The 27,549-nt window shown below is 43.9% G+C and overlaps 3 protein-coding genes and 1 non-coding gene across 9 annotated transcripts; 2 read left to right on the top strand and 2 right to left on the bottom strand.

Annotated features, from left to right (window-relative positions):
* Positions 1-508: 508 nt before the first annotated feature.
* On the bottom strand, positions 509-17,545 carry LOC117752990 (dickkopf-related protein 3-like). 4 transcript variants are annotated; one of them, XM_034570756.1, is made up of 5 exons: positions 17,419-17,545; positions 1,794-2,013; positions 1,429-1,603; positions 1,123-1,324; positions 509-819 (listed from the first exon to the last, which is right to left on the bottom strand). In XM_034570756.1, exons 2-5 carry the CDS (start codon positions 1,938-1,940, stop codon positions 759-761), a joined length of 585 nt encoding a protein of 194 aa, XP_034426647.1. In that variant the 5' UTR covers positions 1,941-2,013; positions 17,419-17,545; the 3' UTR covers positions 509-758. The 4 variants fall into 4 exon arrangements, with proteins under 4 accessions (XP_034426647.1, XP_034426648.1, XP_034426646.1 ...); XM_034570757.1 differs by lacking the exon at positions 17,419-17,545 and adding an exon at positions 8,614-9,008; XM_034570755.1 differs by lacking the exon at positions 17,419-17,545 and having other exon boundaries at positions 1,794-2,652.
* On the top strand, positions 7,819-19,118 carry LOC117752988 (plexin domain-containing protein 1-like). 2 transcript variants are annotated; one of them, XM_034570752.1, is made up of 13 exons: positions 7,819-8,496; positions 13,068-13,234; positions 15,085-15,228; positions 15,305-15,374; positions 16,062-16,184; positions 16,277-16,395; positions 16,502-16,601; positions 17,301-17,396; positions 17,484-17,565; positions 17,643-17,703; positions 17,799-17,922; positions 18,066-18,226; positions 18,353-19,118. In XM_034570752.1, exons 1-13 carry the CDS (start codon positions 8,421-8,423, stop codon positions 18,476-18,478), a joined length of 1,449 nt encoding a protein of 482 aa, XP_034426643.1. In that variant the 5' UTR covers positions 7,819-8,420; the 3' UTR covers positions 18,479-19,118. The 2 variants fall into 2 exon arrangements, with proteins under 2 accessions (XP_034426643.1, XP_034426644.1); XM_034570753.1 differs by having other exon boundaries at positions 7,831-8,496; positions 15,088-15,228.
* Positions 19,119-20,181: 1,063 nt separating this feature from the next.
* trnac-gca lies at positions 20,182-20,253 on the bottom strand. The gene has a single exon. It is a non-coding gene; the product is annotated as a tRNA-Cys (tRNA).
* Positions 20,254-21,552: 1,299 nt separating this feature from the next.
* LOC117753014 (LIM and SH3 domain protein 1-like) lies at positions 21,553-27,475 on the top strand. Of its 2 annotated transcripts, none has more exons than XM_034570803.1 (7): positions 21,553-21,745; positions 22,913-23,007; positions 24,232-24,316; positions 25,564-25,671; positions 26,634-26,703; positions 26,808-26,887; positions 27,056-27,475. In XM_034570803.1, the coding sequence occupies exons 1-7, from the start codon at positions 21,677-21,679 to the stop codon at positions 27,227-27,229; spliced, it is 681 nt and encodes a 226-aa protein (XP_034426694.1). In that variant the 5' UTR covers positions 21,553-21,676; the 3' UTR covers positions 27,230-27,475. The 2 variants fall into 2 exon arrangements, with proteins under 2 accessions (XP_034426694.1, XP_034426692.1); XM_034570801.1 differs by having other exon boundaries at positions 21,555-21,745; positions 26,805-26,887.
* Positions 27,476-27,549: the final 74 nt, after the last annotated feature.

Raw genomic sequence — 27,549 nt, 5'->3', positions numbered from 1 at the left:
TCCGTCGGTCGGAAAGAAATACTGCATCCGAAATCCTTCCTCTGAGGTCAAAGGGTTCCTCTCAACATAAAAGCTGAATAACAGAGGCTGTTTGGTTTGAGTTCTTAAAGTGACAAACCTCAGGGAAGAAGAAAGCAGCTTCATTTTCTGTCACTTTTTTGTCCCTGTATTACAAATTTGAAAACCTAAATTAACTTTTTCATTGTTCATACAGAGGTTCAGTGGGTTGAGTTCAACATTATTAAATATTTTATGTACATAATTTACTGTGTAGTATAGATAGGAGGCTTAAGAGTCTTACTCAAGCCAAAATACTAAAATACTTCATGTAAACGGTGGAAAACATGTTTTTATTTGAGTTTACTGTATTTACTGTGTATTTATTATAAGACTGCTGCATGAACCTTCACTACTTCTTACGTGTATTTGTTATGGATCAGGAAAAGATCTTCTAAAAGCAGCGATTGCAGCGAAAGTTGTGAAAAACAAAATCGTAGAATGACAGTTTTTTTGAAAAAGAGATCTTTTTATTCTTTAAGCTGACGGAGATAAACATGAACAGATAAACTCACAGATCACTAAACGCACGAGGAGGTCGATGAGGCTTTGTTGAGCTCTGCTACAGTAGTGCTTTAGGCAGAATTAGCAAAATGAAAAAAACAGTCTTGCTCTAAAAACATATTTGGAAACATAAACATTTCTTTATATACAATCATATACAACATATGTACATAATAAATAACTGGATGAGGCCGCTCTCAGGTTTTGGGAACTTGACAGGTCCAACTGGTTCGTTCTGGCTGGTAAATAAAATCCCTCCTGGAAGACAAAACGGGTCGAGGTTAAGAAATCAAAACATGTTCATGAAGATCCAACAGAGTTATCACAAGCTGCACTGTGAGGATTCGTGTTAAAGCTCATTTAACAGTTGCACGTACGAATAAATGCTGAATATTGCTGATAAATGTTAGACAACAGTTACTTTTACTGAGTTTCCTGTGCATGTCGTTCTTAAAAGTTGTTCTTTTCCATATGAGACATGTTGGGAAGATGTTTCAGGGCCTGTTTTACATTTAAAAAGTCTGAGTATGGTTGAAGTTAGTGTTTGTTCGCTGTACTCACTCTCTCCTGTGTGGAGCACTGTTGTCCCGACACAGCAGCCCCTCATCACACGGACAGATCTGGTTGATGCTGAACGCCAGGCCGCCGTCCGGCACGTAGCAGCTCTCTCCACGAATCAGACGCCTCTTGCACACCTGCTCCCCGTGGTGGCGGGCGCAGCACATGGACGCCCCACAATCCCTGTCCACTTTACATCTGGCACCTGGACGCAGCAAAAACTGGTTATTTTAGGTCAGATTTTTAAATTCTATATCAAGTTTTATTTGTAGACTTGTATTTAAACCCTGTTGATTGGTGCGCTCTTACCTTCTTGTCCGTTGGGAATGCTGCGGTGACACTTGCCGAACATGCAGCTGAGGCCCCGGACACACTGAGCGTCCCGGCGGCAGTAGTGGCTCTCTCCTCGCAGAGGGACGCACAGACCGAAGTGGCGGTCGCAGGAAAAGCCCCGCCCACAAGTCCTGTCCTGGTCGCACAGAGCCTGAAGAAAAGAGGGAGATGAGGTGAATCTTTATGAAGATGTTCCATCGTGGCATTTTATCTTAACTCAAATGTTATACGCTTAAGAAGAATGATTTTATTCCATCTTCTCTGAGGCTTAAATAAAGATTTGATTAGGTTATAAGAAACTTCATAAAGTGTATATACATGCACAGTATCCGGTATCTTACCATGGTTGGTTTGGAGACGTGAGGGCCTTCTCTCAGTGCTCCGTCTTTGGGGGGGCTCTGAGGCATGTTGAGCATCCAGGCCCAAATACGAGCCTCGGCCCAGGAGACGCACAGACACAACACGAGCATCCACAGGTTCCCCGACATGTCCGACAACCGCGAACAAAATAAATGGAGCAAGAGGAAGTGAAACCAAAAAAAAACTCAAGACACGGTGATTCTAAGAAAAAAGGAAAAACAGGTCACTGGTCTGTGACTCAACGGTCGAAGGAAATCCACAAAGTCAAAACCTCCAGTAAGTGTGCAGAGAGTGAAGGGGTCCGTGCAGCGGTTGTGCTGCCTCCTGCTCCAGCTCGACTTTTATTGGTCCCCTCACAGCCCCCCCACCAGGCTTGTTTGTCCAAGCACCAGGGTAGGAGGAGACAATTAGTTGTTAATGGATTAACTAAATTGCCCAGGTTACCCCCCGCAGCCAGAGGACAGTGGCGAAATGACCAGTCGCGGAGCGGGGAGAAAGGGAGCGAGGGGAGCTGGGCCCGGGAGGGGATGGACGGACGTGATGGCCTGACAACAGCCTCCACACAATGGAGCCGAGACAAGCGCCACCTCCGTGTGGTTATCTACGCCAGACAAACAAATGAGGAGGACAAAAGCTGGCAAATGCATGACATGGTTCGCTGCTCCCTGAGTGACAGGTAAAGCCACTGTGGAGCCCGGGCCCCCAAACACTGAGCAAACACTCCTGGCCCCGACCTCCACTGCCCCGCTGGCCCCGACCCTATCCCACTCCAGACCCCCTGCTGAGAACAATTTGCAGAAGTGCACCCAGTAGACGACCCCATGATCTCATTAAATGTGATTACCATCAGCCATTAGTTCTCAGAGGGAGGGGGGGCGGGGGGGAGCGGAGGGGAGACGAGTTGCTCCAGGGAAACAAGATTTTGTTTTTGCATGATTTTCCAGAATCTCTCTACTTAATAAATCAGACCAGACATCAACCTCAACTCACAACCACTAAAATAAAGAGCGTAATAATTCTGTCACGTTTTCAAATTCCACATTCTGCCTCCAGCGAAAAAAATCTGACAAAGAAAAAGTGAAATGACAGTTTAACTTCAGAAACAAGTTCAACTTGTATCTGGAGCTAAACTGTCATTTCTAATCTGTGTGTGAAGGATTTTCTTTCTTTATGTTTAAAGCATTTTTCCTGCCTGAATTTCATCTGTTAAATTGCTCATCTTTGATATTTTAAAAACGACTCAGGACAGCTGGTTAGTTTGAGTTTGAAGGTTTATCAGACACTAAAGTGCAACACGCACATTACTGATCCTATGAGAGGAGATTTTGCAGGATTTTATTCTTGAAAGATATCGTGGGGACAATAATTTACTGTTATTCTGCGTCTACCTCTACTGGACATTGGTTTCTAGAGAAGCACAGTAGACACATTTAACTGCGTCAGTAAACATCCTCAGCCCGTCCCACTCACTCCTAAACAAGACTGTGTCACTTCTTCAGTTAAGAGAGTTGATTAAATGCTTCTATGCTCGAGCCTCAGAGCAGAAACGTCGATATAGTTTTTCCTACTCTGAGATTCTTTAATAATACGAGTCCTGGTGTGGGAGGTGTCAGTGGGAGATGAGTGTAACTTGGTTTAATCAGCAGTAAACAGAGGTTGAGTAAAACCGTCCTTGTGGCACAGCAGTGATGTTTATGCAGCATGGAAACATGGCTGTCTTCTAGAAAATGTGTTTCTATACAACTGATTCGTTTTTTGAAAACAAATGTAATTGACGTCTGGATTTTATTCCCAGTCTAAATCCCAGAAGTTCCCTTTTCCTGGGATTGAAGCTCTGGACTGAGATCTGCATCACTTTGGCAAAGTGTTGACCGCAGCAGCCGAACTGCACCGTGTGCGACCAACTTCTGTCTCGACTCCGACCGTCAGAAAAGCTTAAACGTTAGCATTCACTGTTTCATTTACATTCAGACGGAGATGCCGGGGTTAATTGTGGGTAATTTACATGTTGTCAGCGGCAGACAGCCCAGATCGGTTACGGAGATATTGGAGGCTCTGCACCTATCTCAGCTCCAGGTAGTTAAGTCCTTATCAAAACAGGCTAACACAGACTAATGACGTAATTGGCGGTCAATTAGTAGCACAATAGCAGCAACCGGCTCAATTAGCAATATGTAAACGCGCGTTGCATCGCAATTATGCGACCGAGGATCTGCGGACATTAATTTATTCTGATTCGTGTGTATTGAGGATTTTTTGTGAGTCCGTTGGGAACACGTTCAACTTTTAAAATACAACGTCCAACCGATATATATACATACTTTGAAAAGTCTAAGATCCATGGATCTCTCAGACAGAACTGGTTTTGATCTGAGGCTGCGTTTACCATTTTCTACTACAGGCTTTATATTCACGATTTAAAGCCCCAAAAAATTAATTTTTAATGCATTGCCTCTGACTTAGGTTCTGTATCTCTTCTACTCATTTTGACTTTTTTTGTTGTAACATTTGGAGTTTCCTGAAGAACCGTAAGAACCCAACATTCTCCAGAGTTTTTTCCTGCCGGCCTCCGAAGTAAAAACAGAGAATCACAGTTGTTAAAAGACCCAGAACTCTGAGAAGTTTTATTAATGAAACACATTGAAAACAAGGAGTTGGTCAAAGCGTTGTGCAATAAAAAGAAAAAAACAGGAAGTTAGGTTAATAAAAAATGACGAAATATTTGAATGCCAAAAAAAACTACTTTGAGTCATGAAGATTTATGAGACCGATCATCATTCATGAGATTTAACACATTTTGCAACATGGCCTTTATCTGTATCACTCAAACAAAAACCCTCAATCAAATCTCTTACAGATGAAATTCTCTTTCCTTCAGACTCAGCACTGGTTTTAAAACCTAAAAACAACTACTCAAGTTCCGCCTCCCAACCTCTTCCCTTATCACGTCGCCCTAACGCGTATACTTGTTCTACGTCCGTACTTACAGCAACATATTCCCCCCCCCACCCGTCTGTTTACCCAGTGCCAGCAGCAGATAACGGTCTCCAACAGTCCTCAACACGCTCACCCAGTGTTAATGACTCTGCTAATGACGTCCGTAATGAATGTGCTGTCACAATCAACATTGCTGGGTGGGTCTTACAATTATGGACGGGCAGCAACAATGGGCCGGGTGATGTGTGGTCATTGTAATGGACCTTGACCCCCCACAGGGCCATGTGAATGGCGGAGGGCACGAGGAGTCTGCTGCTCCAACTCCACAACAACATGTCCAGGGCAGGAGTGGACGGAAGACGGGCCGCAGAGGGAAAGTGTCTTCAGGGCGCTGGAGAAATATGAGGTTACGGTTTCATTGCCGTTTGTCTGTCTGTTTGCAGAATTGTGCAAAAACTACTGAACCTATTTTCTTGAAACTCTGTGGAAGGGCGGGTGTGAGCCATGAAGAAGATTTGTATTTTGCCCATGTGAGAACCCAGCTGGAAGATGTCCAGAGAATTCACAGGGAGCCCGTGTGCGTGATGATGAGGTTTCTAACACACTCTCAGTTCTCTAAACGACTTCCTGAATTCCCATTATTACGATGTTGTAAAGCCGGAAACAGCTTCTCTTGGTTATTTCATCATCACACAGCGTCCATCAGAGCTGCGCTGCCTTCGCCCATTCGTCTGGAAGGATGCAGGAACCAGTGGCGGTTCTAGAGTCTGATGGGGCCCCAAGCAAAACTTCCCAGGGGGCCCCGGGTTCGTCTACATTATGGTATAAATAATCTAAGATAATGTTTTATACAAAACACCTGATAAACGCCATTAATGACTAATTTTCAATTCAAACTTTGAGAATGATGAGTTGGGAAAGACACGGAGCCCCAATAGGGAGGTTTCCTACAGAGATGTCATTGGGAATACTTCATTGGTTGTTTATGAGGGGGGGGAGTAAAGGTCCTCAGGGCCCCCCCTCTTGGCCTGGGGCCCCAAGCAGTTGCCTCCCTTGCCTGTTCACAAGCTGCGCCTCTGGCAACAACATCTACTTTACTCATGGATTGTTTCTAAAGTTCCCCGATGGGAACCAGTAACCAAGTTAACGGCACCACCACAGTTTGGTTACCGTCAGTCTTTGTACGTTGGTCATTGCTGCTTTGTTATTGTTCATTTAAAAAGAGGTTTTTCTTTTTAAAATGTGGTAAAATGTTGTACTTTCTAAACCAGAAAACACTGGAAACTAAAAGTGGTGGTTCACACCAAAATGTATTGATTTGAATTAATTTAACGAAGCCAAATACTCTGAAGAAAACCTTTAATGGTTTGTCTGGTGTCCAGTAACGGTAATAAGCCTTTTGAGTCACAACCAACTTCCCATCTGTCCTTTGTACTTATTTAGACACAGTGGTGATTATGCTGCAAAAACACACATTCCTTAAAGGACTCACGGTGCTAAAATTGTTTATCATAAAATTAGCTAATTGCTTTGGGGCAAAACAAGATAAAATGGAGGAAATAAATTCACTTATCTAATCGTTTAAAATAACCTCAAATAAAAACCAGTGTTCCACTTTGGAGTGAGATGTTTGAACTGTATTTCTGGTAAAGTCGACGTGATGTTCTGTTTCCAGTTGGAACAGAAGAGTGTGACTCGCTCGGTAATGGGAACCAGCCCCGAGTTGTCTTTGTGCCAGGGCAAAGAAAACGAAAAGGGAAAACAAGAAAGGGACAAGACGCACACATTTGGAGCAAGGGTCACCGGTGGCCAGTAGTCGAGCATTTCCAACTGTCAGTATTGTTTTAATTACAACAAATCTCTGCAATTTTTCAGGGATTAAGGGATTAAGGGATTTTTATTTTATTTATTTTACATCGTCCTTATTTGCCTTCTCATGTTTGGTTTTAAAACCCGACTGTTTCAGGCTTTTCACCGTCCAGACGAATTGTTCACCTTCCACCTCGTATAACACAATTTTAACAACTATTTTCAATAAAGGTTGATGCAGCACAAACTTGTTTATTTGTAAATGTGTTAACGATTACAGATTGTACATAAAGATGGACGACATGACAGCTGCAGTACATGTTATTTTATAATATAAAAATGTGGTGAAAGGTCGTGGTTAACAGCTGAGACTCATTTGGAATCCGTCCCCCGATCGCTACGGAGCAGACTCTCGATCCAGATAAGAAAAATGTCGGCATTGGGATATTTTGGCTTCATATCTGTACAGTGGGAGGAGGTGGAGTGTCATCCACCTTTATTTACAGTCTGTGGTGCAGCTCACACTTCATGCACAGTGATGGTATGTGCTGACTGCACATGTGAGCGCACATCTGTCCAGACACAGAACTACTAGAGGAGCCTGACTCTGCTGTAACTATACTGACGAACTCCTGGTTATTCGTTTGAATAAATCACATCTAATAAACATCATGAAAACATAAACATTTCAAATCGTCAACCTTTTCCCAATTATTGGTACTTCCCAGGGTACAGATAATAAAATCCTCTTTTAATCATGATCATTACAGCTTGTTTACAAGATTAAATCCAGAAACATCCAGTCAGCTTTTGACTTCAAGCCACAGCTGAGTTTTAACATCGAGACTGAGTCAGGAGGAAATTCTGAGATTTGGCAAAGCTGAGTGAAGTCACAAAACCAGTAAATGTTCTTTTAATGAACCTCTCCCATCAAATCGACTGGGAGGAAGTTATTTGGAAGAACTTTATCATCCCGCTGGATCCATAAAAACCAGCTGAGCTCCTCCACATTGAAGTCATTGTGTTATAGGACAACAAACATGATCTAATTTTAGGAGGAATCATAAGTCAGAGTCTATGTTGTGCAGTGGTTTTTCATCTGGAGGGTCAGTGTGAGTTGAATTGAAACATTTTCATCTCCCCAACAACTCCTCAAAGACATCACAACCAAAACAAGGACACAAACACACATTGCATTAATCTGTGTAAAGTTGCTCCAAACAAACCTTCGGGTGAAACTCTCCTCAACATGACAACGTTTAACTATCACATTTGTTTTGGTTCAACAAACTTCCACATGGGGGAGACACGCTCCTCCCAGTTCCTACTCACCCTCTGCTGGGTTTGACAAGAAAGGAAAAAAAAAAAATGGAAGAAACACATAAATATTTCCTCTTTGGGGAAGTCGTACAAAGATTGAGAGAGAGAGAGAGAAACAGAAAAACAAAGGAAAGAGGCAGCAGGAGCTGCACGGACAGCCAGAGGAGGGAGTGGGGAGTTACTTCAAGGAGACACGGAGCAATGAAAACATAACTCTTGGCTCTGCAGCACCTCAGCTGTGTGTCAGCTCTCTTCCTACCGTGGAGCCGTCATCCCACAAGTCACTCTGAGGGCCAAACCAGGACGCACGGCCGAGGAGAGAGGAGGGAGAAGGAGCAGCAAACCTTCGCTGAGGTGAGGAGAAAGCAGTTGTGTGGGTGAGCAGAGGCGACCGAAGACGGGGAGAGTGGAGGAGCGAGGGGCCCCCTGTTATTCCAGCAAAGAGCGAGGGGGTGAAGGTGAAGAAGACGACGCAGAAGAAGAAGAAGAAGAAGAGAGGAGAGATACAGAGTCGGGGAAGGAGGGAGAAGAGTCGGCTGGACATGGGGCTCTGTGCTGTTCTCCTCATCTGTCTCTCCCAGGCTGAGCTGGGGAGAGCGTGGGCTCAAGAGCACGAAGGTAGGAAGCAAATACACACAGGTGCTCGCATGTTCTCTAACATCAGCAGGGTTTGGATGCATTTCCTTTTCAGCTGCTGCACAGAGAAGCTCGTCGAAGGTTGAAAGGAAATCTGACCTGGATTCTTCGCCACAAACTCTGGAAACAGACATAGCTGAAATGTTTTTTAGGCACCTTTTCTTTTTTTGTGTGCTCACATGTGTGTGTGAGTGGAGTTAACTGGTCCCCTGACATTTCTCTCTGTCAGTCGCAGGAAGCAGATGAAATGTTGTGTGCAGGTCTGGAAATTCTTAGTGTGCCATTTCATAACCTCTGTTTTTCATATTTTTCAAAAGAGAAATCATGTGTCTGGTGTTCGTTTGCCTCGAAAACACCGAGCACGTGATTGGAAATCCCGGATTTTGGGGCAAATACATGTTTGAGGTTAAGCAGTAATTTCTCAGATTTCATTCCAGCAAACTAAATGACAGCAGCAGTTCTCAGGAGTCTAGGATTTTAAGTTTAGTTTAAGTTTGTCTCTTATCACCCCCAAATTATTTTTGTGCATCTCCTGTGCACGAAACGCTGTTACAGTCCACCAGCATCACATCTCTCTCTGTGTGTGTGTATGTGCATGCATGTATTTTTATTCTCCTTGGAGATGCCTTATTTTTAGCCAGCCCCCGTTCTTCCTCTGCCGCTCCTCCTCCTCCTCCTCCTCTGACAATCAGCGGTGCTCCAGTTTCTCTGGCCTCTCCTGTGGTCCCAGTTCCTCTGATCAGGGGCCCCGCTCTGCAGAGGACAACCCGACACACTGCGCACGGGCTGGGGACACACAACCCCCGCCAACGCAACACATCTTAAAGTCCGGCAAAATGTCCGTGTGCGCTTTCACCGCGAAAACACACGAAAGTCAGCGATTCAGTTCCAGCTGTCATCCCCACACCTGAACAGCAGGGGCGCTCTTTTTTGGAACAACCCTTCGCTAAGTAGGTGTTTCTGCAGGGACCTGGGGGCCCCTGCAGAAACCAATGATACCAAATCATATCATTCCAGTATTCAAACTAGGAAAGCACTCAGCTCATACCTCTGCATACAGTCCACTTAAATTCAATCAAGCTGCACTGACTTTCACACACTCGTAGATATCAGCTAAACTCCCCTGATTCTTTTCATCTTGATCCATGAATCATTCCGTGGCAAATTTGTGAAAACGTCTCCCATTAAAAGATTACTACATCCGCCCCCCGAGTTGGATCTGCGCCAGAACTGAACATCGTTCGTTCCTGACGCGTGACACAACCTTCAATCAAATCTCGGTGGTACCCGTCCAGTAGTTTTTACGTCACCCTTCTAGACACACAGACAAACACACTCAGATGAAAACTGGCAGCTAATAACTGGCAGCTAATAACTGGCAGAAGAATTGATTTGACCAAAATAAAATCCTATCGTGAAAAAAAAAACTATAAACTGTAAGACTATAAATACTGCAACACTAAAACTAGACATGTCCTCTGCACTAAAAATGGAAAACCAGTTCCAAATGTAAACAGAAAAACAATTCCATGACAGTTCAGCACTTAAATCAAACAATTTATAAACTCTGAATTTGATTCATGTCCATTATTTATCTTAGCGCTACATTTTTCTTTTTCTTTCCGGGATCTTATCGGCCCGGCTGCCAGTGTTTGTGATTGTGTGTTATGGTTACTGCTGTTCCTCGGAGTGGAAGGTGCCAAATGACTTCCTCCCACGCCGTGAGCGCCGGGCAGGTTTGAACACAGATCCCCAAATAAAACCAGTTGAACTGCAGTGATACACAAAGCAGTGACCTTGCAAGGTGATTAGTGCTCCAGCAGCGATTCTGATGCCAGCAGACTGCAGGTGCTCTGCTCTTCATCCGACTCGACTTCACAGGGACAGGACTGTGCATCTTGAGATGTAATCACTTCTTCTTCCCAGTTGTGTTTGGATGCCACCGGATGCTTCTCTCTCTTTATCCGTCTGAAGCACAGATGTTGGGCCTTTTTTGCTCTCTTTTCGCTGGGCCTGCGGATAATTCTTCGTTCCTTCCAGAGACCAAGTGCATGCGGTGCCCTCCACGTATCCCCGTCCTCACTTGATCCTCAAAGTGCTGTAACCTTAACCAGAAAGAGGAAATTAAACAGGCTGAACAGCCCGAAAAACCGCTATGTGGCTTCAGAAGTTGTCTGATCAACAACAGAAGAGTCAAGGCTCATTTGTGTACGAACAGAGATACGTCCGTTTCATGCGATGTTGAGAGAGCGAGCGTTTCTGACAACAAATGGCGATGATGAGGCAGAAGCGACTTTTTGTCCCCGTGCCTGACAAAACAAACAAATCTCAAAAGTCTCTTCCTCGTGACCAATGATCGTCTCGCTTGAACCATTGGCCACACAGCCCCGCCCCCCTCACGGTTTCCGTTTCTTCTGTTTTGTCCATAATCGTAAACTTTCAGACAGCTTGCACGAAAACGGAGAAAATGAACGCAGTGTACAAACAGAAAGAATTTGTCTGTTTACCCGATGTTGAGCACAAATGAGGCAATAACACCAACGATAAACGGATTGAATTTTGCTGGAGATACTAAAACGAGGAATGAAAGGTCACAGAGCAATTGGAAAAAGAAAAGGAGAGCAAGAGATCAGAGGGGAAACCGGTGCGTGGGAGATGGTTGATGGGATGAATGAATGCAATCTTTGTATCCATAGCAAACTGTGCACGGCTCAAGATGCTGTGTCCTAGTTTGATTCCGACACCCACCAGGTGGTTGCTGCAATGCAGACTCATCTGAGGGGGCACATACAACCGACACCTCTGCCATGAAGGTGTCACAGTTTACATGCAAGTGTTAAACCTGCAGGATTAGAGGTGTCATCCACACACCTGGATTAAATATGAAGGATTAAACAGCAGGAAATTGGCCGACGCACCAAAAGCAAATTGACTCCACACAGGAGGGTAACAGGAGGATTCTAAAATTAGATGACAGGCAGAATCCTTTCCATGCATTTTATTCCCATATAGGAAAAGGCACGGCAGCGTGTGTTTACGATTTATCACATCTGTCGTTGTCATTCGATTTTTTCAGGCCCCGTTTCAAAGTCACGAGGATGTTTTCCCGCAGGTTTCACATTCACATGTGTCTGCCAGACACGATGCTCCTGAGGTCAGCTCAACTCCAGTGCTTATGTAAAGCCCACTCCTGAACTCTCTGTAGCCCCCTTTTGTTGGAAGTTCATCCAGGCCCACATGCAGATAGTTAAGAGATGTTCCAGGAAAGAAAACAAGTTCGACACTCACAAAGTTTGACAATCTGAAAGTTCGGAGAGGGAGTTGACTTCACTAGACATCTAAACTCCCGGGCTGCTTTCAGAATGCAAATGTCCGAGTCAGTTGCTCCTGACATTTTCCAAAACCTTCTTCTTTCAGCCCCCAGTAAAATGTCCTCATGAGTGTTGACGACATCTCTCACTCGCAAAGTGAAAAACAAAAACAATACAAATATCTCGAGATGAAGACGCGAACGAAGATGTCAACGTGGAAAGATAACGAGATGCGAGAGCTTTTGGCCGATAAAACCCGACGTCAGTGTCTATGTGCTGTAAACAAAAACACTTGATCACCGCAGCAGAACTTCTTGTCCTGCCTCCTGCTTTTCCTTTTTGTTGTGACCTGGACAACCTCCTGCTGAATTCTTCATATGTGAAACTATGAAACTTTCTGGCCACCTTCCAGAGTGTGAGTCTGAAAACAGCTGTTAAGAACTGATGCATTGTCTCCAATCAGCCTCCTCCTCCTCTTCCTCTCTCCCCCCTGCTGTTTGATGCCTCCTCAGCTGTTTTGTGATGAAGATGTTGCCAATCTGACCCGATTAAAGGCCTCTTGTTCAGAAGCTCAGGAAATAGCTTCCACTGCAGCGTAATCAAACCAGAGCCCTGATTAGATCCATCTCCCCTGAGCGGGTGATAACCTCTCTTTTGGTTTCTCGGCTCTATTTTTCTCCGACAACAGAAAATTCCCTTCAGTCAGTCGGAGGTGTAGATTTCTGAGAGCATGGAAGAGACAACATTTTGATTAAGATGATGAAATCAAATCATATTGCAGCATAAGGCAAAGGAAATTAATGTATTTGGCCAATAAACGGTCTCACACACAATCCCTGGTAAAACTCTAACTTTCTACATCTTGTTCTTGAGGGCTGCATGGGGGGGGGGGGCACTGAAACATTACAACAACAAGTGATTGTTAAACATCTCGTTCCAGAAACCGTGGGCAGTGATCTGCTGCTATAACCAGCTCAGCACTTCAGGTTTCAGGATTTCCACAGATTTCAAGTGAATGCATTAAGATTTGAATTGAAAACAACTCAAGACCAAAGTGAGGAAACGAGAGAAAAGGGATTTATGGTTTCTACGTACTTTGGTCAAATGTTGTAACCACAATTTTTTTAAATAATAGCTGACTGGTGTCATTTCCCTCTTGGGGGTGGGGGGTGGGGGGGTGTTTGCTCATGGAGCGCAGGGCTGACATGTGAGTGTTGACACTGACCTGAGGCCTTGTTCCAGATGCAGCGACTCCTCTGCGGACAGATGGGGATCCGTCGGGTTTTCTCTCCACCAGGAGGGAGCAGCCGACCTCCCACAGACACAGAGAGGCCCGCAACGCACAGGCTGGGAGCGGAGGAGGAGGAGTTGATATCAGCGCCCTGCCTGTCAACATGACGCGCATATTGGTGAGATCCAAACAACTGACACTTCCCGCTTCCCTTAAGTGAGTTTTGAAAACTCCAGGGCTGCGTTTTAGTCTGGACGAAGCAGAACGGTAGATGCATGGAAACGACCCTCGGGTCTTTTTAGGTCATGAAATGGCGCCAGTGATTCGTCAGGCTCCCATCACATGACCCCCTTATAGAAGAAAACAACTGGAATCAGCCTCGGGTACCAGTGTAGAACGCAGCATGCCTAATCCACCACAAGTGTTGCTGAGCTGTTAAATTCTGTATTTTACAACGATACAACCGTTTACATTTGTAGGAGACGAGCTGCTATTTGACTATAACTGTCTGTCGGAGCAATTCCCATGAACACCGGCACGTGCATGCCAGGCGTACGTGGGGGGGGGGGGGGGGTCGTGATATGCAGGCGTGTTAGTGTGGACAGTGGTCGTTTGAAAACTCTGTTGTGTAACTGCATCTTAATCAGATTTGTAAACTTGTAAAAACTGGGTGAAAAACTTAAGCTTGAGTGAAGGTCAATAGTTGTAGACATCATCATCTTTTAGACCTGTGTCTGTGTGTGTGTGTGTGTGTGTGTGTAATTGATTGAGTGCGTCTGATGATGTTTGACTTGTCTCTCTCTTGAATCAGCCTCAGTAAAATTCAACCCAAATAAATCACGTCGTACTTTTTTTTATTTTTTTCCTCTCTCCCTACAAGTTAAATAGAAAACAGACGACAGCCTCCCGCTGCCAACTTACAGTGTTTGCTTAAGCGCGGCAGTGCGTTAGCATGTGCACAGGCGTGTGCTTGTGGATGACTCACTTGGACAAGATCGCGAGCCCTGTGGTGGTGCTGCTGCTGCTGCTGACTTTTTTTTTTGTGGGGGGGGGGTCTGATCCCAGTGTCCCGAGATCCTCCATCTCTCCTCCACTGGGGAATCTCTTCAATAAATCAGTCAGCTGTGAGGGAAAAGTACGAGATTGTTCCCATCTCCTCACCTAGAGATCCCCCCCCCCCTTCTGGAGAAAACACAGGCAGCGGCGATGGGAGAGGAAAGTGGGTCACGTTCTGTATGTGGAGCAGCCAGAGAGAGCGCTGCATTTAACTGCTCCACTTTCCGAGGCTAAACCCCAGAACCATTGCTCTCTGTCACCCTGAACTGTGGCATACATTAATAATGCCATCAAGACGGGATGCGTGTTCAAAGACAACAGGCCCCTGGTTGTCCACAGTGGTATTTACAATGTGTAAACAGCTCCCCCAAGTGGACAAATATGGACATAGACGTGGGACTAAAATCCTCCTATGTCCCAGTGCAGTGGTTCCCAATGTAGTCTCCTCTCATGACCTCTTTTGATTGGTTGTCTATGTCTTTGGCGTCTCCACATCTTTCCACTACGCAGAAATGAAGCCTAAATATCCCCGATACGAAAGCTGCCATCTTGCGTATTTGGAGCTCGGCCAATCACAAGTCGGTCTCAGCTGTCAATCATGCTGTTTCACCCCGTTCCTATAGCATCAAATAACTAATTAGAAATAAACTCACTGGAAAAATTGGCACTTGAACGTACATCGTTGTGATAATGACCTAAAGTGGCATATTTTGACTTTTTAGTTCGGTCCATGTCCCATTTACTAACCTGGAGGAGGCAGGGTGTATGACCTCGATATGTTTGAGGTTCATTTCTAGATAATAATTTCACTTTGAATCTCGAACTGCGATTAGATATTTGTTATGTTGTGGTATCCATGATCATTTCTGCATTGTACAGGAAAATGACTGAATAACGAATCTAAACCTCGTCACCATGACACATTTTCTTCTGAAAACTTTACTTTCCTGACGCGTGGCCTCTTTCTGTCAGCAGGACTCCCACAGGTACTACAGATGGCAGAGTTTTGGTCCAACAGACAGACACACTGAGGACCTGTGGGTAGATATGAATGCCTTGCACACGAGCCAAGTCAGAATCCATGGCATTCTGTCCAACGCGCATCGACAGGCAGCGGTGAGAGGAGCACGCACGCGCTCGAAACCGTCTGATTGAACACGCGGCCATGTCTGATGCTCTCTCTTTCCCACAGAGGGTGGCGCTGTCTTTTGATTTCCCCTTTTACGGACACAGCTTGAGACAAATTATCGTAGCGACCGGCGGTGAGTCTGACTTTACATCACTTGATATCCCAGCAGCTCTCATCTGCTCCGCTCTTCAGAACAGGAGACTAGACCTCCACCGATGCACTGAATTACACTTTGTCCTCCTCGGGGGAAATAAGCAGGCAAACCAGACCATAATATATCTCATTACATGTAAATGCCTTCATCTTTACTTTCTGATGATTTTAATTGCTGTGCGTGTCCTACATTTTTTAATAGTAAGACGATTGAGTTGTTTGTTGATTCAATGTCACTGCTTCTGTTCCACAAAATGGTTTAGCTAATTAATGGGGATATAACCTTGTTTTTTTCACAGTGATGTTTGTGACTTTATACGTCTCGACTAACAGCCACGAACACATTGTACGCTACAGTACATTGTTGAATATGAATGACAACCAGCTAATCGCAAACACTGAGATTGTGTGTATGAAACTATTTTAAATATGAATGTACTGGCCGAGCATCTTCATCATCATCATCTTTTCACTTGTAATTTGATGCAAGTCTAACAAGAACAGCAAGTTTCATTAAAAAGAAACGATATAAAAGTTGTAGCAGACAATAGTCGAGTAGTTTTCTTCATTTTGCTGTGTCGTCCCCTGCATGGACCTCCGTGCACAGTGAGTAGGAAGGAGTGAGTGAGTGATATCAGACACAACCATGCTGTGCCTCTGTCCCCAGGGTTCATCTTCATGGGGGAGGTAACTCACCGAATGCTCACCGCCACGCAGTACGTCGCCCCCCTCATGGCCAACTTTGACCCCAGCTTCTCCAAAAACTCCACAGTGAGATACTTGGACAACGGTAAATAAAAACCGGCGCTCCGCGGTGCAGTCTGCGGTACGTGGGAGCTGCTGGATGTGTTTGACTGGCCTCTGTTGTCTCGCTCTGCTCAGGTAATCTATTTGTGGTGCAGTGGGACAAGGTGCGGATAAAAGATCGAGAGGCTGAAGGGGCGTTCACTTTCCAGGCAGCCTTCCACCGGAACGGCACCATCGCTTTCAACTACAGGGATGTAAGTTCCGAACCGTTACCATCATTACTTTATGCACCTTCCTGTTTTTATACGGGATGAGAACCAATCCCCTGCTGGCAGGTCTGATGAAGCTCTTCTTCTTCAGATCCCCGTACCAGTGGAGCAAATCAATTCCACCGAGCACCCGGTGAAGGTGGGACTGTCTGATGCTTTCATGGCCTCGCTCTCCTCCTCACCGGTCTCAGGTCAGCTCTGCAAAAAACCTTTTCAGATTTCAAAACTGACTTAAAAACAGTCTTCTTTAAAAGATGCCACATTTTTCTTGCTATTGTGACACATCAGCACATTTCTGTTGTTTCACTTGTTCAGAAATGACACAGGTTATTTATGTTATGTTGCCATTACATAGTTTGTCCACTAGAGAGCGCTGCTGAGTTTATTGCTCACCTGTAAAATAATGTCTCCTTCATATCGAACTCTTTAACGTCCAGATTTTAAATATTTATCATAATATAAAAGGTGTCTGTTGAACCCTCAACTCGGTGTCTGATCTATAGGCTTTACTTCATAACAGCTATATAATTGAAGTATAAAGAGGAGAAATGAGCCCATGAACACATACCAAAGAAAAGTCAGTGGTTCCGTCACTTTTTCCAAAAATCATGTTTTAGAGAATTTGACATGACGCCCAATTCGTACTAATATATTCATGATGGAAAGATTTGTGAGATTCCCTGGTACGTCCTGCCCCTGAACAACAAAGTAGAGCTGTCACTCAGGACATATTTTCCATCATGTCACAACATATGAAGGTTTAGTCTCATCTTCTCTCAGGATTTTATTCTTTCATATGGATGATTAATGCTGGATGTTCTGTAAAAAGCAGAGAAGCCTTTAAAACACGGAGCTTGGTTACATACTCACATTGTACATTTCTGTTGAAGAACCGAAGCAGTACACCATCTACGAGTATCATCGTGTGGAGATCAACTTGACGAGCATCGTTAACGGATCTGCCTTCGAGTTCACTCCTCTACCCAGCAAGTATTCTTACAAACTGACCTTTGTATGACGGCCGAGCCTCACGCTTCCTCCCTCTGACTCCTGTGTGTTTCCCGTTCCTCCAGCTTGTCTTCAGCACACTTCCTGCGATATCTGCCTAACATCCAACCTGACAAGCGGCTGTGGCTGGTGCAACACACTCCAACGGTAAGAGGAGACTCGAGAATTATGTTGCAGCGACACCCCGGACAGCTCATCTCATTTATGTTCATGCTGGGTTTCAGATGTTCTGACAGTATCGACCGGCACAGACAAGAGTGGTTCGATTACAACTGCCCCGAGGAGGTGAGGCACACTCCCCGTGTACAAAGCAGAGAAATGAGGATGGTTTTTAATTGTTTTCGAGGTTTTTTGAGTCGTTCCTGTGGGTTTTCACTCAGGCTAAAGGCTCCTGTGAGGACTACAACCCGATTCTACCTGAGGGATCGATGAGCTCCTTCAACCACACCTCCCCTGGTCCAACACCTTCTTCAGCAGCGGTCGAGAACCAGCCGGTCACTAGTGGTGAGTTTTACTGTAGCCAGAACCTAGAGGAAAACACAGAGTCGTAAAAAAAATCATAACCCTGATTTAAAGTTGTTCACTGGATTTGGGGTGTAGGTGCTTTTTTCCAAGACACCAACAATCTCTGCTTTCCTTTCTTTCAGATTTACAGACAAGTCCTCCAAAGCCTAATGGGATAACAGAGAACACAGCCATAATAGCAGGTGTAGTGGCTGCCCTGGTTCTGCTTGTAGCGTTGACCTTACTGGCCGTCTACTACATCAACACGCACCCTACAGTTGCTCCACCCTTCTACCTCATGCAGGTGAAACAAAGACCCCACACACACCACAGTTTCACACACACCATGTCGTGCCAACCATTTGTTTGTGTGTTTAAACGCAAAAAACACCTTGTCTTGTCTTTATCGGCTGCTCTCTGTCGTTTGCAGCGACGCACCAACAACTACTGGCCCTCCATGAAGTTCCGCAACCAGGGCTGCGACTCCAGCTACGCTGAGGTCGAGCTCGGGGGTCACGAAAAGGACGGTTTCATCGAAGCGGAGCAGTGCATCTAAGGGTCCTGGACGTGCACGACTGGGTCGGAGGAGAAGGACACCATCTCGAAGACGGTAACGCTACTACAACAAGGATGAATGTGGACGATCAGGCAGACCAGCGACACAAGCGACACTCCGACAGCCGGACGGTGTTAACTAACTGCTGTCGTAGCTCGTTCTCTGTGTGTCTCGCTCTCTGCCCATCACACACGGAAGAGAGGCCATATCATCCAAGTGTTGGAGGGTCTGAAGCCAACGGTACAAGAAATGATGAGATGCAAGTGTGTAACTGTACAAAACCCATCGGTCCGAGGGGATGTCAGGGATCGAATCGAACTAGCCTTCATACTGCAAACCAGTGTACAGCTCAACCTAACTCTGTGTTTTTGTTTTTATCCTGCCTATGGAGTTTGTTTGTTTTGTTTTTTCCATGAAACTTCTACGTGAGCAATGATTGGTTCATAAAATGTTATATCTTTGTGGACTACAACAGATATTTAGCAATATACCTGATAGTGACTATAACGATCATCTTGAACTTCTCTGGAGAAATGTGGATTGTCGTGGATGAATTTTAGAGGCGTCGAGTTGTGAGAGTTTTCTTTGAACCTTTTCTGTTTAAATGTCTTATAATAAAAGCTGGTGATGAGTGTTGAAATTAACCTCTTGAGAACAAATGGTGCAGATCAACTTTCACAATGATCTAAATCACGAGTTGGTTTATTAAAGCTGAATTAGCTGAAGAAACAATTAGTCCATTAAAAGAAAGTTCTACAGCTATTTTGACAATTGATCATTTATTTGTTTGCGTTTCCCAAATGGGACATAAACGAGAGTAAAAATGCTGAATTTAACGTCCAAAATCCAACATTGTTTTATTTTAGACACGTTCAGGTTCATATGCATCGACAAATGTAACTTTAAATATCATATTATAATTTATTTTAAGTGTTTGGTTACTTTAAGACCAGAGAAGTCTGAGTTAGATCAATTACGAGTTATTCCTCCTCACTGCACTTGTACAATACATCAACATTACATCAGTATATATTGTATTCACTGAAAATTATATAGTGACAATCATTGATATCATTTGATTGCTCAGATCGACATGACTCACTCTGAGGGACTGATGATAAACAGGTAACGCTAATCACTGCCACATGATGGAGCCATGAGAACACAACAAACACACAATGATCCTTGATGAAATGCTGACCCACAAATCAAACAACCCACAACCAACAGACACGTGTAAATATAGTGAATTCAGCTTTGTAGCTAGCAAACCCCTTTAGGAGTTGGTTAGCTAAAGCAGAAATGTTTAACATGGCATGTTAGCAGCCAGGTATGAATATGAAATATGAACCAAGCTTTTTAAAAAATACATATTTCTGACACTGCAGCTATTAGCTCGCAATTAACCAGCAAGACTCCAAATGACGAAGGAAATGACACAACAACATAAAGTATGTTAATGTTTCACGCGGGCACATAAACAAGGAAGTGGAGACAGTGACACGTGTTTACAGGCGTTTCAGCAGAAAGTTGACCAGGTGGGAAACAGGTGGAGCAAACCATTCTAAAGAGGGTGGGAATGAGGGTGGGAAGAGTCGATTAAACGGACGCAGGGGTCAGTTGAGGACGTGAATGCGACCAGGGAGATAATAAGAAAACAATCAAAGGGTAAAACGTTAAAATGGCGGACGTGTGGCAAAATGAGGGGGCACCCGGATTTGAACCGGGGACCTCTTGATCTGCAGTCAAATGCTCTACCACTGAGCTATACCCCCACTGGAGGAAACCACAACGTGTATGAAGTATTTATCCTTCACACAGGCTGTTTGTTCTTTGTATGTACACGTGACGCATGTACACACGTGTGAAGTCCGTGGACGCATGTTGACATGTAGAGTCCATGTTCTGCGTCATTTCCACAGCAGCTGAGGTGGTGGAAGTTCCCCCCGGTGTCCTGCAGGGGGCGCCAACTACACACAGTCACACTACACGAGTCGTTGTTTTACAAACTCGTCCTTTCATGTCCTTTTGTTTACATGTTGATGTTTTCATGTTTACAATCTATCAATATGGTCCTTTGATCTGTTTCAGTCGCTTTCATGTTTCACTGGTTTTCTCCTGTTTCCTTTTAAGGTCATTACCGCTTAATGCATTTTAAGACGCCTTCAGGTGCTGCACAAAAAAAACGTAATTCACACGTTTAAAGCATGATGTGTAACTACAACCTGGCAGCTAATAACGTTTGTCTTTGATTTTGTTGCAATGAAAGAAATAATCAATGTCAAGATTTAAAAAAAAAAAAAAATACATTTACTTTTATCGTTGTTTTTTGTATGTTTACTTGTTTTATTTGTGAAGCACTGTAACATTTTTTTTTAAAAAGTGCTTTATAGATTGAGATAATTATCATTATTATTATTACTATCATTATTATGAGGACCAATATGGATTTTTGGAGGAAGGTGACAATACTGGAGAATATCTTAGCAATGATTCCTTAGATGTCGTTATCAAATCTCTATGACACAGACATGTAATTGAGGCTTGATGTTTTACAGTTTGACCATAAATAACTCTGAATAAACATAACCCAGTATATTTTGAAATGAGATTGTAAAGCAATAGCCTAAAATAAGGTTTTTATAATATAATGTGACACTTTATTAATCCCACAGGAACTTCTCGTGCCACCTTGCCCTAAGATTTCAACATCACAATATATAATAGAATACAGTGAGTAAAATAAAATAAATTATAAAAAAATACAAGTGAAATGAAATATAAAAGAATAAAGTGTATTGCATGACACAGTAAACTAGTACTGAAGTGTCAGTGAGTACGAATGATAATAGGAGAAAGTATTCTGGAATCTGGATTATTGAAAATCAAAGTGACAACGTAAAGTTTTATATGTGAGTTACACAAATCCCGAATATAACCACAACTACAGTCCTTTGATCTTTACGCTGTTTCCTTCCCAAATGTACGCCTGTTTGATCGTTCATCACAGTAGATATTCCTAAATCCGACGCTTTCTGCGGGAACGTGAAGGCGTCGTGACTCCTCCTCGTCCCCTGTATATGAATTGAATAGCCTGAGGACGCTCCGTGTCCGCGCATCACTTCCCATCCGAAAACTTTTTATTTCCCAGCTGCCTCGGGGAAGTCTTTTCTTTTAGTGGTGCAATTAAATCCCATCATGAATCCGCCCTGTGGAAGATGCAATAAACCAGTTTACCCCACAGAGAAAATCAACTGCCTTGACAAGGTAAGCTGACAAAAGTCCAAATGAATGTCTGCAAAGATTTATTCTGTAATATTCCTGTTGTAAAGATATTTTGGTACAAATCAGTTCTGTACTTAAAAGCTGCAAAGTTCTGACATTCTCACATAAGACAAGACACCTTTTTAAATGTTTACTTATAATAACTCAGGATACTTTAAAATAAACTCAGTGCTAAAGAGATTAGAGATTAAAGAGCTTCTTTCTCCTGTTTCATGTTCACTTTAATTTTAGCATCTTTTGTGCAAGAGCTTTTATCTTATGCTAACCAAACATTCACATAATTAAACCATATCCTCTCTGTTTATATAAAGTTATATAAATCCGGTCCGACTACATTCTTAGTTTTGTGCATACGTGAAATACACAAAGACTCATGAGAAGAGAAGCCACATCCGGTGGATGAACGCTGACCAAAAACCTCTGAATGTTAAAAAAGGACACTGAGGCTGAGTGTGTGTGTGTGTGTGTGCGCGTGTGTGTGTGCGTGCGTGTGTGTGCGTGTGTGTCAGTATGAGCTTGTATAGATGTTCTTAGATCTGATTAAATGTGTCTTTAACAAATAAAACACTCAGTTCAAGTTAATTCAATCAATGAAATGACATTAATAACATGTGGTGTCACAGAGCTGGATCACTCAGCTTTATTTTGAATGTCTGATATCTTTAAAAGACAATGAATGCATCACAGAGGTCACATGGTAAAGTTGGAATTTGCTTTTTCTTTGCACAGTTTGGAGCAAAGAACATTTTCTGCATTAACAGCAAAAACACCTTTCACTCCAAAATGTTGGAGTTTGGATGACGACATTTTTAGACATTTGACATTTTTTGTGACTTGAATATATTTCAGACCGGTGACGGACATTTCAACAATTAAATAACGTTAAAAAATATATATATTTACGGGGCCGATACCGATATTAGGGAGCAAAAACTGTCCCAAATGGCTCTGGCTCATATGGCGGCTGAATGAGACCACAGCTGTGTCTCAGGAATTTTCCCACCATGTCACTGCAACACTGACGTCCTGTCATCTTTTTCTTAGTGCATGAATTCAAACCATCAACCACAAGAATCAAGAGTTTAACGTACGTCTTCTTCACTTTGTTGAACTTATTAAACATTGCACACTTTGTCTTTCCCTCTCCAGTACTGGCACAAAGGCTGCTTCAGCTGTGAGGTGTGCAAGATGGCCCTGAGCATGAACAACTATAAAGGATTCGAGAAGAAGCCTTACTGCAGTATGTGAGTGTTGACACCACACTGAGCATCTGATTATTAAAAATCACTAAACTCCAGAGATAACAGGAAAACGTACGACTGTGTGGGAGCGCTGTTTCCCAACGAGGGGAAAATGAATCATAAAACTGTGAGCGTAAAGTTAGAACGCGTAGTTTTTATTAATCTAATCACGTCCTTATGTGGTTTTTGGAGACAGTAGCAGCAGTTGTCGTTGTTTGTGAGGTTTTGGTCACGACCCAAGCAGACATCAGTTTCTGGGCAGTGGAAGCTGGACGTGACGGAAAAGAGGAAGTGTGAACAGACAGACTCAAACATGTGATCCAACAAGTCGTCAGTGTGACCTGAGATCTCTGTCCAGCTTCAGAAAGCGTCTCTGTCCTGGCAGATGTTTACAAATGTTCACTTTTTTGTCTCTTTCTTTCCTTCTCATGGATAAATCCTTTGTAATCCAGATATTAAATCAACAAAAAGGCAAAAAAAACTGCAGTATGAGAAATTTATCAATTCATTTCCTCACCAGCATTAGTAAACTCTCTTGACATCTTCGTCGGTGTCTTCTGTGCGTGTGGCGTCGCTTTTAGGAGATATATATATTTTTCTATTTAGAAACGTCTTCAACCCTGCGGGGGACCCCCTGCTGAGTTCTCACATGGACTCCCATAGAAAGTCCAGAAAAACTCCAGATGCCCTCACTCTGACTTTGTGTTCATACAATAAACCTTCTCCGGAGAAAATGTGGAGCATCTCTGGAGTTCAGTGCAGGTCTGAAAGCAGCTTGAGAATCAGAGCTTCTACCGTCACAATCAGCTCCAGCGAGTTGAAGAGTGAAGCTGATCAGTTAAAAAGACTCAGAAGTTATTAAAACCCAGAGTTTATCTCCAATATTCAGCAGGAAATGTTTAAAATATGAAGAATCCTGAACAGAGTTTGGTGAATTTGTTACAGCTGCAGCTCTTCTGATTCAGGAAGCAGAGGATCATGGGTAATATCCACTATTCAGTTGTGTTTCAAGCGATTGAACCACTTCATCGCTCAGACACATATGTATTAATCATCACATGTGGCTGCAGGGGGCGCTGCTGCTCAGTAGAAGTTGCATAGTGTTGCTTTAAATCCACCAACCGGTCGTGATGTTGAGGCTGTTTTAAAAAATCAAGATGAATGTGGTTTTAAATGGTGGAGACACTGAATTAAAACGTGTCCTCTGTCCTTCTCTTTGGTTTTCAGGCATTACCCCAAAACCTCCTTCACTATAGTGGCCGACACCCCCGAGAACCTGCGTCTGAAACAACAGACCATGCTCAACAGCCAGGTGAGACCCCGACACCCGGCCCGTCCCTGTGTCCTCTCGCTGCCGGAGAGACTCGTCCCTAATCTGGTTGCATCATCGCGAGTCTCTGTATCTTCTGCTCTCACTCAGCTCTCAATCCGTCTCACGGCAGGAAGTCAGGACGCAGCTCTTGGCTCGGCGCTCGTGACAATTGGATTCGTTTAATTAAATCAAATGAGCCTTTTCAGCAAAAACTAAAAAACAGACAATGTTACGGCTTCGTGTTGGTGTGAAGATTTGAGACGAGGCAAACATCCGAGTTTTATCTGAGCTACAAAGTGTTTTAAGTGATGGTAAAATAGAAATAAAACATAAATCCTCTGGTGCCGTTGGTCTCTCGTGTGGCACCGGCTCAGCTCGGCCTCCCTGGCTGCCTTCACTGCTCTTTGACTCTAATCTCCTCACACGGTTCAGGCCAACGACTTCACCTGATCAAAGGGATAAGTCCCTCGAGTCACGCAACAATTAAAGAGATTCCTTTGGAGGCCGAGCTTCTCTTTTCCCTCGTTGTGTTTCTATCTTTCACTGGAGGAAAGGGCTGGAGGATGTTTGGCTAACAGGGAGCTAACGTTAGCCGAAACGCTCACATCTCACCACGTGATGAGCTCGACACCTTGTCGGAGACACCACACGAAATAAAACAAACCACGAAACTCTGAAAATAGAGCAAGTGAAAGCTCTTCACTTCAAAGTCGTGTGTGAAACGAGCTCCTGATGTAACCGCACACACACCAGGTTCCATTTTTGGTTAAAACCATTTGAAACCACTGTGTAACATAACTTTGTTGTTATGCTACAGGACTGTTATAACATCGTGATCACATTTACACTGAAAGCCGTTTCCTCCCCCCCCCCCCCCCCCCCCTCCTCTCTCTCGCTCTCATCCAACCGACCCCAGTTCACTGTTTATAACCATAAAAGTCTCGGCAGTCAAGCTCCCTCACTGAGACGACATATTCCTCATAGCAAGAACATGACTCACGTGTGTGTGTGTGTGTGTGTGTGTGTGTGTGTGTGTGTGTGTGTGTGTGTGTGTCTCAGATTTACCTTCAAATAAACAATTCAGACTTGTGTAATGTTGCCAAGTAAACAGTAAACCATGAATGCAGTGTTTAACTCCACGTTTTTTGAAATTAGGATTAAAAAGCATTGGATTAATTAAATAGAACAAATAAAATCTGTTTCTGTACAATACGACTGTTTTTAATACGTTCTGATTGAATTTGCAGGCTCTGTACAAGGAGGATTTTGAGAAGAGCAAGGGGAAAGGTTTCAGCGTGGTGGTCGACACTCCGGAGATGCAGAGGTTGAAGAAGACACAAGACCAGATCAGTAACGTAAGTAAGTGCAGGAGACATCTCTGCAGGATTTGAAGGTTTGAGACCCGACGAGGCCGAGGGACACGAGCAGAGAGGACAAACCTCCGTGGACGAAGGGATCCGATCCTGCAGAGACACACAGGCACATTTCAGACATTTCTCCTCGTCCTCTGAGGAGCAGCTGCCCTATATGGTCAAGGTCTCTCCACTGTAGAGACACACACACACACACACACACACACATGGAAACACACACACTCACGCACACACACACAGAAACAACTTTCCCCCCTTTTTCTCTCATGTGAGCAGCAGTTGCAGAAAGGAATGACGGCAATAAGCTGCATGTCCAAAGGGCAAAATCCAGCAACTTATTTTTCCACTGGTTGCATCTTTCCTTCCATTTTGTCTTTCTGTCTTTCTCCCCCCACCCCCCTCACCCCCCTTCCTCCTTTTTAATATTTTTTACATTTGCCTGTTTTTCCCACTTTGTCAGTTTGCTCCTCTCGAGGTCGACCGAGGACACGAGGGGGCTGCTCCTTGTTTTCCTCTTCCATCCCCTGAAAGCTGCCAGCTCTCTGTTCACGTTACACAGGTCGGGTCAACCTGCGTGGCCCCCTGGTGGATTCACTGCAGGCTGCACAGACACAGAGATTTTCTTTTTACTGTAAAAGTGAAGGAGCAGGTTGATCATTATTTGTTATATTTATTATTAGATGATCCCATAACGCAGCATTTTAATTTAGAGTCACAACAACAAATACACTCGAGTCTGGAGTACAAAGAAAACCCTCACACACACACACACACAGACACACAAACACACACACCATCTCTCAGCACCTCCTAACATGGTGAGCTTCTTCTCACAGGGGCAGAACTTCATGGTCAGCTGTCAAACCTTGTGAGTATTGTGCCCTCCTGTGGATTTCATGTGTGTTGCTCTCTCTCTGTGTGTGTGTGTGTGTGTGTGTGTGTAGATAAAGTACCATGAAGACTTTGAGAAGAGCAAAGTTCGAAGTGACGCACCCCCTCCTGAGAACAGACAAGGTGACGCACAACCTTACACATTTTAACTTATAGTCCCCAGAGCCATGTTGTATATTTGTACTAGTGTGTGTGTGTGTGTGTGTGTGTGTGTGTGTGTGCAGACTATGAGGAGCAACCATCCAACCCTGAAAGATTCATGCAGCCAGCAGTGACCCCTGCTGCTGTAGCACCACCTTGTGGAGGGGTAAGGCTGATGCATAAACACACACTTAATGGCCAAAAGTATGTGGACACCATGACAGTACACATTCAGTGTAATTAAGAATTAAAAGTTATGTTAGAATTGATGTACTTTGCGTTACATTTCCGTGCATCTCGTTCATCTCCTGTGTGTTTGTGTGTCTCCACTCAGAAGCGTTACCAGGCCCTGTACAGCTACACGGCAGCAGAAGCAGATGAGGTCTCTCTCCTGGAGGGAGATGTGATCTCAGACGTGGAGCAGATAGACGAGGGATGGATGTTCGGATGCAACCAGCGCACGGGGCAGCGAGGGCTGCTCCCCGCCAACTACGTCCGACCCGTGTGAGACACAGACATCCGGCGTCGCCTCCTACGATCAGACCTCTTCTCTAAAAAACACCTTTTACAAATTATTTTTAAAAATGGCCCCGTTTTCTGCTTTGCCTTTTTTCTGAAAATAGGTTATTGGTTCTCAGATGAAATTTCACTTTAGAGAAACAATGAACAGGTGAAGTGAAAATGTTTATGTGATAGAAAACTACAAAAGAGGAAGTAGGAGCAGAACAAATGGTATAAATTTGCAGTAATAATATTTTTTTAAAAATCCATTAGTTTATTATACTTCCCAGATGTTGAATTTCTCTCTCAGGTAATATTTACCTATTT

Source organism: Hippoglossus hippoglossus, chromosome 19 (genome assembly GCF_009819705.1).
Source record: "Hippoglossus hippoglossus isolate fHipHip1 chromosome 19, fHipHip1.pri, whole genome shotgun sequence".
In the NCBI taxonomy this organism is placed as follows: domain Eukaryota; kingdom Metazoa; phylum Chordata; class Actinopteri; order Pleuronectiformes; family Pleuronectidae; genus Hippoglossus; species Hippoglossus hippoglossus.
The sequence above is the reverse complement of the archived record's forward strand: the minus strand, read 5'-3'. Positions and strand labels throughout refer to the sequence as shown.

Coding starts and splice junctions, on each gene's coding strand:
- LOC117752990 (XM_034570756.1), bottom strand. CDS start 1,940: ATGTCGGGGAACCTGTGGATGCTCGTGTTGTGTCTGTGCGTCTCCTGG. Junction 1,325..1,428: donor CATTCCCAACGGACAAGAAG/GTAAGAGCGCAC, acceptor TGCTGCGTCCAG/GTGCCAGATGTAAAGTGGAC. Junction 820..1,122: donor AGTGCTCCACACAGGAGAGA/GTGAGTACAGCG, acceptor TTTGTCTTCCAG/GAGGGATTTTATTTACCAGC.
- LOC117752988 (XM_034570752.1), top strand. CDS start 8,421: ATGGGGCTCTGTGCTGTTCTCCTCATCTGTCTCTCCCAGGCTGAGCTG. Junction 8,497..13,067: donor GTGGGCTCAAGAGCACGAAG/GTAGGAAGCAAA, acceptor GCCTTGTTCCAG/ATGCAGCGACTCCTCTGCGG. Junction 17,397..17,483: donor CGAGTTCACTCCTCTACCCA/GCAAGTATTCTT, acceptor CCGTTCCTCCAG/CTTGTCTTCAGCACACTTCC.
- LOC117753014 (XM_034570801.1), top strand. CDS start 21,677: ATGAATCCGCCCTGTGGAAGATGCAATAAACCAGTTTACCCCACAGAG. Junction 25,672..26,633: donor CACAAGACCAGATCAGTAAC/GTAAGTAAGTGC, acceptor GTGTGTGTGTAG/ATAAAGTACCATGAAGACTT. Junction 26,704..26,804: donor CCCTCCTGAGAACAGACAAG/GTGACGCACAAC, acceptor GTGTGTGTGCAG/ACTATGAGGAGCAACCATCC.